Consider the following 12,239-nt stretch of genomic DNA (forward strand, 5'->3'; position numbering starts at 1 on the left):
GTATGAATAAACAAGAGGATTAACTGGCCAAATTAACTTTTATCATATATCAATATGGACCTCGACGATAAAATAATCGAAACGCTCCAACGTGGATTTCAGGACAAGATAAATAAAAAAATAAATAAGCAATGACGAGAGAGAAAACAAAAAGCAACACTGACAGGCACATGGAACATGGCAGGTTTGGATTAACTCACGTTGGGCAGGGATTATTTTCACCCTGATTTCCTTTGTTGTGTTGGGGTTCATGTTCAGTGGTTTGTATTTCTTCTCAGATGTGGCCATGGGACTGAATGCAGGCCTGAAAGACAGCATTAAGGGTAAAGTGTAAGAGAGCAGCTGGTCTTACATGTGACAATAAAATAATACAAAAATTAAAAACGAATAAATAGCTGATGTTGGGGGTGAAGGAGGGGGTGGGGACGTGGTGGTTGTTTTTATTTTTATTTTTGATTTTTTATATATATACAAAGTCGAGGCTCGTGGAGGAGCTAGAACACGGAATGGACCAGGATGAAACAGAACAGGAAAAGCAGTGGAGATTGGGGTGGCACACACCAACAGCAGCATAGAGGAACATGACAGGAGTAAACCTGGAGGAAGAAAAGACATGGGGAAGAAGAACAAGGGGAAAGGGGAGGGCGACATGGAATGAACAAGTTGGGAAGGGGAGGACGACACGGAATGAACAAGGTGGGAAGGGGAAGTTTAACATCAATATGCTCAAATGGATCTCACCGCTTGGTTGGGAGGGTCAGCAACTTCTGTACTGGCCTTTCGATTGGCAATCCCTTTTTCACCTTGGTTGGAAGTGGGACATCCTCTTCCAAACCTACGCAGGAAGAATCAAACTGAGAAATAGGTTTGCGATCTTCAATGTTAAGCGAAATTACTAGCTGTCCAAAGTAATACGCTCACCAGTAGAGCGAAACTTTGTGTGTGATGGTGTGGCAGTACGCGCTGCCTTCAGTTTCCTCCTTTCATACACCTCCTCCAGTGGTGTCCTGCTTTCCTCAGCAACAAATGGTGGAGGTGCAGGTGCCTCTTCCTTCTTCCTCTTCTCGGACTTCTCCACAACTGGATAGTTCCACGCAAAGATCAAACAAACATAACTATTCGAACAATACGCATTCATGGCGATTGCAACTTGGAATCACACAGAAAGGCCCAGGTGAAGAGACGGAAAACGCGTCTTGGATAGTTACGAGTGAAGAATGAAATAGTAAGGATGTGTGGTCAGGAAACTCACTTGCTGCCGCAGTACTCTGCGAGCGGATTAGGGACATCCAGCCACTAACAAGGGAGGATGCCACCTGCTTCACTTCTGTGGGTAGACAACAGCAATGGCAATAATCATCATCATACTATAATGGAGCTTTGACATATGTGTGTATATTAGCATGACATGTATGAGTGTGTATGTATGGGTGTATGTGTGTGCATGGGTGTATGTGTGTGTGTATGTATGTGTGTGTATGTATGTGTGTATGTATGTGTGTATGTATGGGTGTATGTGTGTGCATGGGTGTATGTCTGTGTATGTATGTGTGTATGTATGTATGTGTGTGTATGTATGGCTGCATGTGTGTGCATGGGTGTATGTGTGTGTATGTATGTGTGTGTGTATGTATGTGTGTGTATGTGTGTATGTGTGTGTATGTGTGTGTGTATGTATATATATATATATATATATATATATATATATATATATATATGTGTGTGTGTGTGTGTGTGTGTGTGTGTGTGTGTGTGTCTGTGTGTGTGTGTGTGTGTGTGTGTGTGTGTGTGTGTGTGTGTGTGTCTGTGTGTGTGTGTGTCTGTGTGTGTGTGTGACTGTGTGAGAGTGTGTCTGTGTGCGTGTGTGTCTGTGTGTGTGTGTCTGTGTGTGTCTGTGTGTGTCTGTGTGTGTCTGTGTGTGTGCGTATGTATGTATGTATGTATGTATGTATGTATGTATGTGTGTGTATATGTACATATTTGTATGTATGTATGTGTATACGAATGTGTGTATATGTATGTCTGTGCAAGTGTATGTATGTATGTATGTATGTATGTATGTATTGTATGTATGTGCAAGTGTATGTATGTATGTATCAGGGGTTTCCTTATTTTTGGAGTAGGAGGCTACCATTAAAAAGTAGCAGGTTACCATCACCGCGAGCGCAGCTATATAGCCGGTGTCCAGGGCCATAGGCGGGCCCTGGAAGCCGGAGGATCCGAGATGGCTGGAGATGCATTCTCGCATGATTTCTGACATGAAATAGTTATCATATTATCATGCTGTTGGGGTGGAAAACTCCACAAAAACAGGTGGTTAGGCCTATACTGGATGTAGTTGCATTAACATACTGACTGACTGTTGACTGAAATTCAGCTATACTGTATAGTTAGTTCAAGCAGCTTTTAAACAGGGTTCATTAATTTAAGGACATGGGTTAGGGCACACCAAGGTGTCTGGAAGATGGAGTATCTAAGCACTTTAAAAGAGGCATTTTAGCAACATTTGGGCCATCCATACCTTAGTTCTTAATAGGGAGATGATACTGCACATGATGGAGTACAGTGAGCAATCTGAAGTAAGTGTGTTACATAATAATAGTGTAGATTAAGTAGCATTCATTAAGGAAAATTGAACAAAGGAAAACAAAAAAAAAACAAAAAAAATCGAAAAATCGGCGCTGAAGTAGGTGGCGACCTTTGACATTTTTTTCTCTGAGTAGACAGCTGTGGGTCGCCGGTAACCGGCTTCCAAGGAAACCCCTGATGTATGTATGTGAATGTGCATTTATGTGCATGTGTATGTGCGTATGTACTCGACCAGTCTAAAGTTTAAGAACACCCCCATTTTTCCAGTTTCTACTGAAATTTAAGCAGTTTAATGTTTCAATGTACTCTGAAATTAAAGCATAGAACAAATAAACAATTGCAGATAAAAAAGAAATCATGGAATCGTTTTGTTGAACAAAATTTAATCTAAATTTTTGACTCATCAAAGTAGCCACCTTTTGCAGATATAACAGCCAAACATACTCGTGGAATTCTTTCTACAATGGAAATCAATTATTGTTCGGAAAGTTCTTCCCAACACTGTTGCAGAAGTTCCAACAAATGTGTTGCACTTGGAGGTTGCTTTGCTTTCACCCTTCTGTCCAGTTCATCCCAAACCAGCTCGATGGGGTTTAAGTCTGGAGACTGTGCTGGTCATTCCATAATTTGAAGCCTACCGTCTTGTTCTTTTCTTCTAAGGTAGTTCTGACATAGCCCGGAGGTATGTTTTGGGTCGTTATCTTGCTGTAGGATGAACCCCTGACCAACTAGGCATAGACCAGAGGGTATTGTATGGTGCTGCAAAATGCTGTTCAAGGTGCCAGTCACTCTGTGCAAGTCGCCGACTCTGGATCCAGCAAAAGAGCCCCAGATTATCATGCTGACTCCTCCAGGTTTGACAGTTGGTGTCACACAATGAGGAACCATCTTTTCGCCTACTCGACGGCGTACAAAAACCCTGTGTGATGAACCGAAGATTTCAAATTTTGATTCATCGGTCCATAAGACCTTCTTCCAGTTTTCAGTAATCCAATGGTGGTGCTTCATGGCCCAGGCAAGCCTCTTTTTCTTATTTTGTCATCTTAGCAATGGCTTTCTTACTGCCACTCGATCTGTAAAACCTGCAGCTCGAAGTCTTCCCTTCACAGTTGAAACTGAGACTTCCTTTCTTCGACCAGCGTTAAGCTGTGCTTGAAGCTGCTGTTCTCATCCGCCTATCATGCAAGCTGTTGACTCTCAGAAACTTGTCTTCTGATTGTGTTGTGGCTTCGGGTTTTCCAGACCTCTTCCTATCAGAGTTTCCTCCAGTTTCCAAGTGCCTTTTGATGGTGTAGGAAACTGTACTCACTGATACCTTGGCTTCTTTGCAATTCCTCTAAAGGAAAGACCTACACTTTTAAGGGTTATAATAGTTTGTCTGTCTTCCTTTGTTAATTGGCTTTTTCTCACCATTATGATAGCAATATACTACTTCCTGCAGTGCAATATTGTCTAAATAATGCTTCAGAGGGTATAGCAGCAGAGTCTGTTCCAACACTGCTTTTATACAGAAAGAGGGTTTGTAACTAATCAACAAAAGTTGGGACACCTGTAGGAATTGTTTGCATCAACTTTCAAGGCTTGATTTACTTCCATTGCTGCAGAACAGCTGCAGTTGCTAACCCATTACTTGTTCGCTGAAAAGGATCTTTTTAACAGCTCTGAAATCTACATTATTTTTCAGTTTTTGGTCACCTAAACTTTTGTTTTTTTAACCTCTGGCAGTTTACCACTTGGCTTTGTACCATTTCAAGTTATTCACTGGACTTGAACTGCTTAAATTTCAGTAGAAACTGAAAAATGAGGGTGTTCTAAAACTTATGACCGGTAGAGTATGTATGGATATATGTGCATGTGTATGTGTATGTATGTATATATGTATGTATGTGCATGTGTATGGTGGACATTCAGGTGGACATTCCACAAACCTACATGTTTGATGTATATGTTGCTGCAACTTTTGGGACTTCATTTCTCATAAACTTAAATGAGTACATGACTTTTTGGGGAAACTTCAGTTGGAATTCAATTGTAAAGATATATGTGCCCACAGAATAATTTAATTTGAGACTAATAAAATAAGGCAACGATTACAGAATATGGTTATGTGTAATTTCAGTGTTTGTCTTGAGTTTTCAAGGCTGATTCGCATGAAAATACAGAAGAGCTGCCATCATAAGCGTTAGGCATGCTTGTGCTTCATGTATGTAACCCGGGTTATTTTTTATTTTTGCGAGGTACCGAGGGGAACAGTTCGTTGCCAATACACCGCCCAAATAAAGGGATGAGCAATTTCTGTATTAAATTAAGATTTTTGCTCGTAATTTTGGCTTTCGCCCGAGTTTTAAAGACTGAATTGTGTGAAAATACATAATAGTATAGGCTCTGGGGGGGGGATGTTTATGTACATGACTCTTTTAGAGCATTACCCTAATTTTTTTGTTCTATATGCCTAGACCTTCAAAAAAGTTTGGGTAACACCTCCAGATCAAGTACGTTTTCTCTGTAGGGTCCATCTTGGATTTGCAGTTGGCTACCAGCAAACCATAATTGAACCAAAATACCCGTATTGGGTTTCGATGGAATAAATCATTAAGCATCGATAAATTATTAATTTTGATTTACTTCAATAACTTATGCATTGCTTAACACATTTTAGCATGATTTATTCTCTTAAAACTTGGTTCACAGTAGGAAATGCCCATATTTTACGTAATTTTAGTCAAAAATAACCAAAAATAGCTTTCAACGTGAACGTAGCTCAAAGTTTGATGGTCTCTGAATGACTTAATATTGTAAGTAGAGCTATAAAATTTGGCCAAAAGTTTCATTATTAAGTTCTCTGAGCAATTCAATTTTCATATTATCACAATGGGGCTATGTGTGATGACCACAGAGCTCATTGTAAACCAGTCACTCCTACCCCCAAATGGCCACTTTTGCGGTATTTCATCAAATGATGATATCTACTCAACTAAATGGCATGGGAAGTTGATTTTTTTTTTGTTCTAAATATCGGTTATTGACCCCAAGGAATTCATTGATAACATTTTTGGAGTTTTTGTAGTTGATCTACTTGGCATAATTCCAAAATTGCTGCCAAAATATTGAAAAAAGCTCATTGTAAACCAAACTCATCCCAATCCCCAAATGGCCACGTTTACGGTATTTCATCAAATGATATCTTCTCAACTAAATGGCATGAGAAGTTGATTTTCGATGCATGTATATATATAGGTTTTTGACCACAAGAAATTCATTGGTTAGATTTTTGGAGTTTTTGGAGTTGATCTACTTATTAATAATTCCAAAATTGCTGCCAAAATATTGACAATTCGGAATGCAGAACAATATTCAAGATGAAACTCCAACTTAATATCCTTCCCACTCCCTCTAGCCTATCTATTAAAACAAGACAAAAGCAATATCAGCTAAAAAAAATACAAAAATGTTACCAATGAATTCCTTGGGGTCAATAACCTATATTTAGTATAAAAAAATCAACTTTCCATGGCATTTAATTAAGGAGATATCATCATTTGATGAAATACCGCAAAAGTGGCCATTTGGGGGTCGGGGTGACTTTGGTTTACAATGAGCTCTGTGGTCATCACACATAGCCCCATTGTGATAATATGAAAATTGAATTGCTCAGAGAACTTGATAATGAAACTTTTGGCCAAATTTTATAGCTCTACTTACAATATTAAGTCATTCAGAGACCATCAAACTTTGAGCGACTTTCACGTTGAAAGCTATTTTTGACTAAAATTACGTAAAATATGGTCATTTTCTACTGTGAACCAAGTTTTAAGAGAATAAATCATGCTAAAATGTGTTAAGCAATGCATGTTATTGAAGTAAATCAAAATTAATAATTTATTGATGCTTAATAATGATTTATTCCATCAAATCCCAATACAGGCATTTTGGTTCAATTATGGTTTGCTGGTAGCCAACTGCGAATCCAAGATGGACCCAACAGAGAAAACGTACTTGATCTGGAGGTGTTACCCAAACTTTTTTTGAAGGTCTTGGCATATAGAACAAAAAAAAATTAGGGTAATGCTCTAAAAGAGTCATGCACACCCTCCCCCCCCCCCCAGAGCCAGGAGTACAAGGGTCACCGGTCATTTTGACAGGCTTTTTTGCAAATAATAATTATAATAATGGCAACAGCACCAACAACAACAAACAGGATATTCCACATACCATAATATTGTGCCTTTGCTTTGGCCTGCTCATTGTAATTATTTTAAGGAGACTAACAACACTGGTGATCAACTCAAACAAGGCAAAAATCTATACTAGGAGAGGGAGGTGTGTGTGTGTGTGTGTGTGTGTGTGTGTGTGTGTGTGTGTGTGTGTGTGTGTGTGTGTGTGTGTGTGTGTGTGTGTGTGTGTGTGTGTGTGTGTGTGTGTGTGTGTGTGTGTGTGTGTGTGTGTGTGGTCACCATTTTTTTTCAGATGGCCAAACAGGTCTCTGTCAAATTTTCAGAGGTTCATCAGTGCATGCTGGGAAGTGTTTTAGGCAAAATAATAATAATAATAATAATAATAATAATAATCACTATATCGTGCCTCAGCCTTTGTGGCGATGTGAAAGGCAATATTAAATGATCCCCGAACCCATTCCTTAGTGAGTGTAGGGAAGTATTTTAGGCCCCCACAAAAAAAACAAATGGTTAAAAAAAAAAAAAAAAAAAACATTTCTTAAAAATGCCAACAGGATTAGAACAGCCTGCTAGTAGTTAATAAATGTAAACTGTAGTTTTAATCGACATATTCAAAAACTTTAAAATTTACATTAATCATGAGCAGATTTGTGTGCCTCTCTTCACCCTCCCAATGATAAAATAGAACAGTCCATTATATAAGAAACAAAATAACAAACACTTTAGTGTGAATCCAATGCACTTGCTTACCATCACAGTCTCCAAATTTGCTCAGCTGTTTCACAATCTTGGCGGTGTTGTTCTGTCACGAGAGATTATGGGAAGGGTAAGAGGGGACCAGGGACTGGGTACCTTCAGTAACCTCATTCCAATCAAGTGTAGTTAGAATGTAACAAAACATGACAATTTGGCATTAGGGGCATTTCACTCACATCCCAATCATAAAAGTAAAAAGCTACCAACCTCCCCCCACGAGACCCAAGGCACAAGTGCCATTAAGCAAACATTGCAATTCACAGAATTGCTTGTCATGACATGTTAAAAATCGACAACACAAGCCCGTTGATAAAGTAACAAAACATGACTCCAGGGAAAGGGAAGCCACCTCAAAAATCACACATTACGCATGCGTCGTTTAGAACACCCAACCAAGCAAGTGATGTCAATTAAAGGAAAGGTGAAGAAGATCTGTACAGGAGTGAAATTCAAGACACCTGCTTAAGATGGATGACCGTAAGTGGCAACCTCTTGAGCGAGAGCAAAATCTGGAGGAGTGAAGCCGCATTGTCCGTCGTCTTGGCGTACGCCAGCCACGAGTTGAGCAGGCGGTATCCACCCACAGCAATAAACCTGCACAGTCACCAAGGTCTCAACACAGAACTACAAAACCCAGTTCTCCATCTACCCTGCCAACCAACCCACCCACATCATCATCATCATCATCCCGGCTCTTTCATCCAAAAACCAAAGTTCCACCGTTTTTTCACACGGAAGTTTTTGTTATGGACACCACAAGGGAAGAGGAAGCTGATCTCTAAATAATTCGGCAATTATCAAGGTACGATGAAATGTGGGATGGATTTCAAAATTGAAATGCGACAAATCAAAACAAAGAACCTCACAAACACCACAGCACTCCGAAGCAAAGTTTACAAAGGGTTTCTCAGATTACTCTGAATTCTGCTCAGTGGAACCAATTGAACAGATATCCACATGACTTGAGACATACAATAAAAATTAAACTAGGCAAGTACACTACTGAAGAGCAGCATTGCTCATCGTATCATGAAACGATGCATTTTACCCCGTTACAAAATTTCAAGAATAACCTACACCCTCAACACCCTCAGGCTGTTTGCAGTCATCAACAGTAGTTGGAACTTGGAAGAACAACAAAGAAAAAGAAAAACAACGACGAAGAGAACCAAATCGCTTGTGAATACAACTTGTAGAATAGGTGAAGAGGTGACCAAATGAAGACCCCCCCCCCCGGTATACTTCATAGATAAATTGGATTTTAGGAAGTGACTCATTGGGTCACAGAGCATGGTGGGTCCAGCTGAAGGTCCAGTGGGCATGTTCTACAAGTCATAGTGCAGTTTAGGATCAGTGCCATACACTGTAAACATTCAGGTGGACATTCCACAAACCTGCATGTTTGGTGTTTGGTGAGAAACAAAGGGGGTAATGGAGGGAAAGGGGTGGGTGGGAATTGCGTCGCACTCCTTCCTAGTTGTGTATGGACACCATCACAGGTTATGCAAGACAAACTCCAGACAGTTTATTTTCCCCAAAATACAATTCCAACCCCCAAAACGGGGCACTGCTTCCCAAACAGGAATTACATTTCACCACTCATGCCGAGACCTGGGTTTGTTTTTTTTGTTGTTGTTTTTTTCTGCTGGAGCACTGACCAGCAATCAACAGATCACCGATCAGATGTCAACTCCCCGATTTGGGAAAATCGAGATAAACCGAAGGCCGTGACCCAATAACGGAACCCTATTAGCCACGGAGCCCTATTAGCCATGGCTTGATGGTAAGAAACGGCCACACAAAAGTATTGAGAAAGGAAAGAAAAACAAGATACTGTAGGTTTTGAGTCCACTCACTTGTTGAGGGTTTCTGTGGATTTTGTCTGCAGCAAGATGTTGAGATAGATACATCGGCTCACGAGCTTCTTGGCATCTTTCATGAGGCTGCAGAGGAGCGAGATATGAAGTCTCAAGAACAATACAACGAAACCTTGCCTTTATTTGATGCGCAAGACGGAAAAGCCGCATGAACTGGTCGCTACCTATATATCCTGGGCACTTCCTCTGGTCCTTTGATTTCCCCCGCTTTTCCCAAAAAGCACTCCAGACCCTTTAAGAGCTCCTTGGGGTCTACTGGACTTGGGGACTGAACCGCCTGTCGTGAGGAAACAATACAGTCAGCAACACAAGGGTCCTCAGTACAACCAAGTCATCAAATTGCCCTTCTCAATAATGGCAGCACACCCAAAACGGTGTCATGGAAATAAAATGAATTTTGTTCCATTTCAATTCAAAAGTCTTTAAGCACATACCACGAGATAACATCTCAGCCGAATCAGCTCAAAACTCAGCCCATGCACTGGGAGGCATATTTCTTTTGGTTAAATTTTTAATGACAGCTTCCAATGCAATAAGCAATCCCGTGATTGCATCACCAATTTCACCGGAGTCCTTTGCTATACCAGGAGCAAACACCCCAGCAACTCCAAAAGAGCCTATTAGCCTCGCAGAGATGCACCAAAAACTATAGTGGACTTTCTTTGAGACCAACTGCAATGGCATGACCTACAATACCGAGCTGGGAGAGCAGAGCAGCAACCAGAATCCCCAATGTGGTGCAGAGGTGGGTGGGAGGATACATGCTTCTCCCCTCCAGCTGAGCAGATACCATGGTAATGAGGTGGCCCTGTATTATTTATTTATTTGTTAGCTTCTGATCCTTGAAGAGGGGATTGTGAAATATTTGCTTTGATAAATTTGACTGTTCATGGCCAGTTATTCTCTGCGACACCAGCACCAAAAAAACACAAAAACAGATAATCGCACGCATTAAAATGACCGAAGGACAACATTGTGGTGGTGGTGAAGCAGGGTGTCGACATCCCCCTGTCGTTCCTCCCTGTAATCATTTCCTCCAGAGTGCTATAGTTTCACATTCCCCATAGGATCCTCCATTTAACCTTCTTTTTTTTTGTTAAATGAGCAAATAACAGCTCCAGCAGCCGTGTTCCACTGCATGTTGCAAATCATACTTTCATAATTTGATCTACTTAGGGACATGCATTGCCTCATATGGGTTTATGGCACCGGTGTTTTGTCTGCCCCATTGGCTGATGAGTGCAGACAGATTGAAAATCCATCTTTTACGAGTTCGGAGTATTAAGAGACAGGGTTCACACCTTGGTGCATCTGAGGGCCATCACAGGATCACAGGCAAAGGCAAGCGGAGCACACTGCTGGCAGGATATCTCATTTATTTATTTTCATTCATTTATTTATTTTCTCCACCATCGAGGGATGGACATTTGGATGTTTTGATGCCATGCAGTTGTATTCCTATTAAACCAGATACTCAATATTTCCACCTCTCCCTCCTCATCCAGCACCCCCCACCCCAATAATAAACAAAATGAGAAGCATGGATAGGAAGTTACCATGTCTGTTATTGGAACTGCAGCGTCCGAGGTTCCTGCGGCCCTTCACTATGGTGAATCTCTATACTGCCCCACTGGGCACCTGCATGTTGATGGCGGAGAGAATTTGGAGTGGTTAAGAGCAAAGCAACAAACTTCAGTCAAGTCTGTCATGTCACTTTTACCCATTCATAATCCCTTCCCTCTTTCGTCCCTGTTTTTATTTATTTATTATTTATTTCAGCATCTTTTTTTTCTTATTGAGAATAAACCTCATTTAAGTGAATCCATGACAACAAAATCAACTCGTTATTAAATAAAACACCGTTGACTTTGTCTTGACATTGCAAAGTACCTGCCAAGTTTATTACCCTTTAAAAAAAAAAATTTTTGGAAAGTTAATTGGGTGATTGATTACACAGCATTGCAAGCAAAGCAATTTGAACTTTTGTACAAGCATATTATGTTGAGCTTTCATTTTTTTTTTGCCAAAAACCCCATGTAGCTATCGCGGTGGAACCACAATTGGTATTTGTGGAAAAACAGAATAAAACCCACATTTAACGAGCTCCATTATATCTTTCAACCAAATATGCCTATGTACTATAAACGGTATTGCTCTCCCAAGGTGCCACCTCGTGGCAGACAATGACGTTGCCTTCAAATCGCTTTAGCGACGTGACGTCACTGCCGACGTCAGCGTCTTGTCCGACTCTACGGGGTTTCCCGGCTCAGAACAAAGCAACGAGCCGCCATGTTTTTTTTCCAGTGCCGCACCCAATCCAACGTGAATTCGACGATTACATCAACTTCTCCACCGTTACCTACTCCATTTGAGCCGATATGCTGCCGAAGTCTCACAATGAACGCGTTTTATCCACAACGCGCTGCAATGTGAGCTCATTTATCAAAATTCGTTATTTCACCTTCATTTTTTTTTTCCCAGAGATTTCATTCCCTTTTAATAAAAATTTAAATTCCCTCATACTCCCCACCATCCCAACCCCCTAAACTCCTTAAAATGGCTCCGGCTATCTCTGCGTCCCTTTCTATTCTCGTTATTCACGGGGGTAACGAAAAATTAAATATTGCGGAGCAGTCTTCATTGCTTTCCGAGAAAATGTCTCCTCATGAAATGCTGCTCATCACCTTGCAGAGTCTTCTTTTCTGCAAAGGGGGAGAAAAAAAAAAGGAAAAGGAATAATCACGATAAATATTACATTTGTGAAGGACACCTCAAACAAAGCCAAACCTGCCACAGGACCCCACACACGAGCATCCAACCGGCGTACCTGCCTCTCGCGTCG

At 40.7% G+C, this 12,239-nt stretch overlaps 1 protein-coding gene across 3 annotated transcripts in view; it reads right to left on the reverse strand.

Annotated features, from left to right (window-relative positions):
- The window catches only part of PPP1R10 (protein phosphatase 1 regulatory subunit 10), a 36,227-nt gene extending 23,996 nt beyond the window's left edge, over window positions 1-12,231 (reverse strand). For 2 of the 3 annotated variants that reach the window (XM_085855770.1, XM_085855769.1), the window contains exons 1-10: window positions 12,082-12,231; window positions 10,954-11,035; window positions 9,562-9,674; window positions 9,377-9,463; window positions 7,979-8,114; window positions 7,515-7,566; window positions 1,253-1,327; window positions 922-1,080; window positions 742-835; window positions 201-304 (exon numbers count right to left, since the gene is read on the reverse strand). In XM_085855770.1, coding sequence (XP_085711896.1) covers window positions 201-304; window positions 742-835; window positions 922-1,080; window positions 1,253-1,327; window positions 7,515-7,566; window positions 7,979-8,114; window positions 9,377-9,463; window positions 9,562-9,674; window positions 10,954-10,956 — 823 coding nt within the window. In that variant the 5' untranslated portion in view covers window positions 10,957-11,035; window positions 12,082-12,231. The remainder of the gene's footprint in view (window positions 1-200; window positions 305-741; window positions 836-921; window positions 1,081-1,252; window positions 1,328-7,514; window positions 7,567-7,978; window positions 8,115-9,376; window positions 9,464-9,561; window positions 9,675-10,953; window positions 11,036-12,081) is intronic. The other variant, XM_085855771.1, reaches the window with a different exon arrangement.
- Window positions 12,232-12,239: the final 8 nt, after the last annotated feature.

This window comes from Eptatretus burgeri, chromosome 14, assembly GCF_056783735.1.
Source record: "Eptatretus burgeri isolate ZD-2024b chromosome 14, Ebu_testis_v1, whole genome shotgun sequence".
NCBI lineage: Eukaryota > Metazoa > Chordata > Myxini > Myxiniformes > Myxinidae > Eptatretus > Eptatretus burgeri.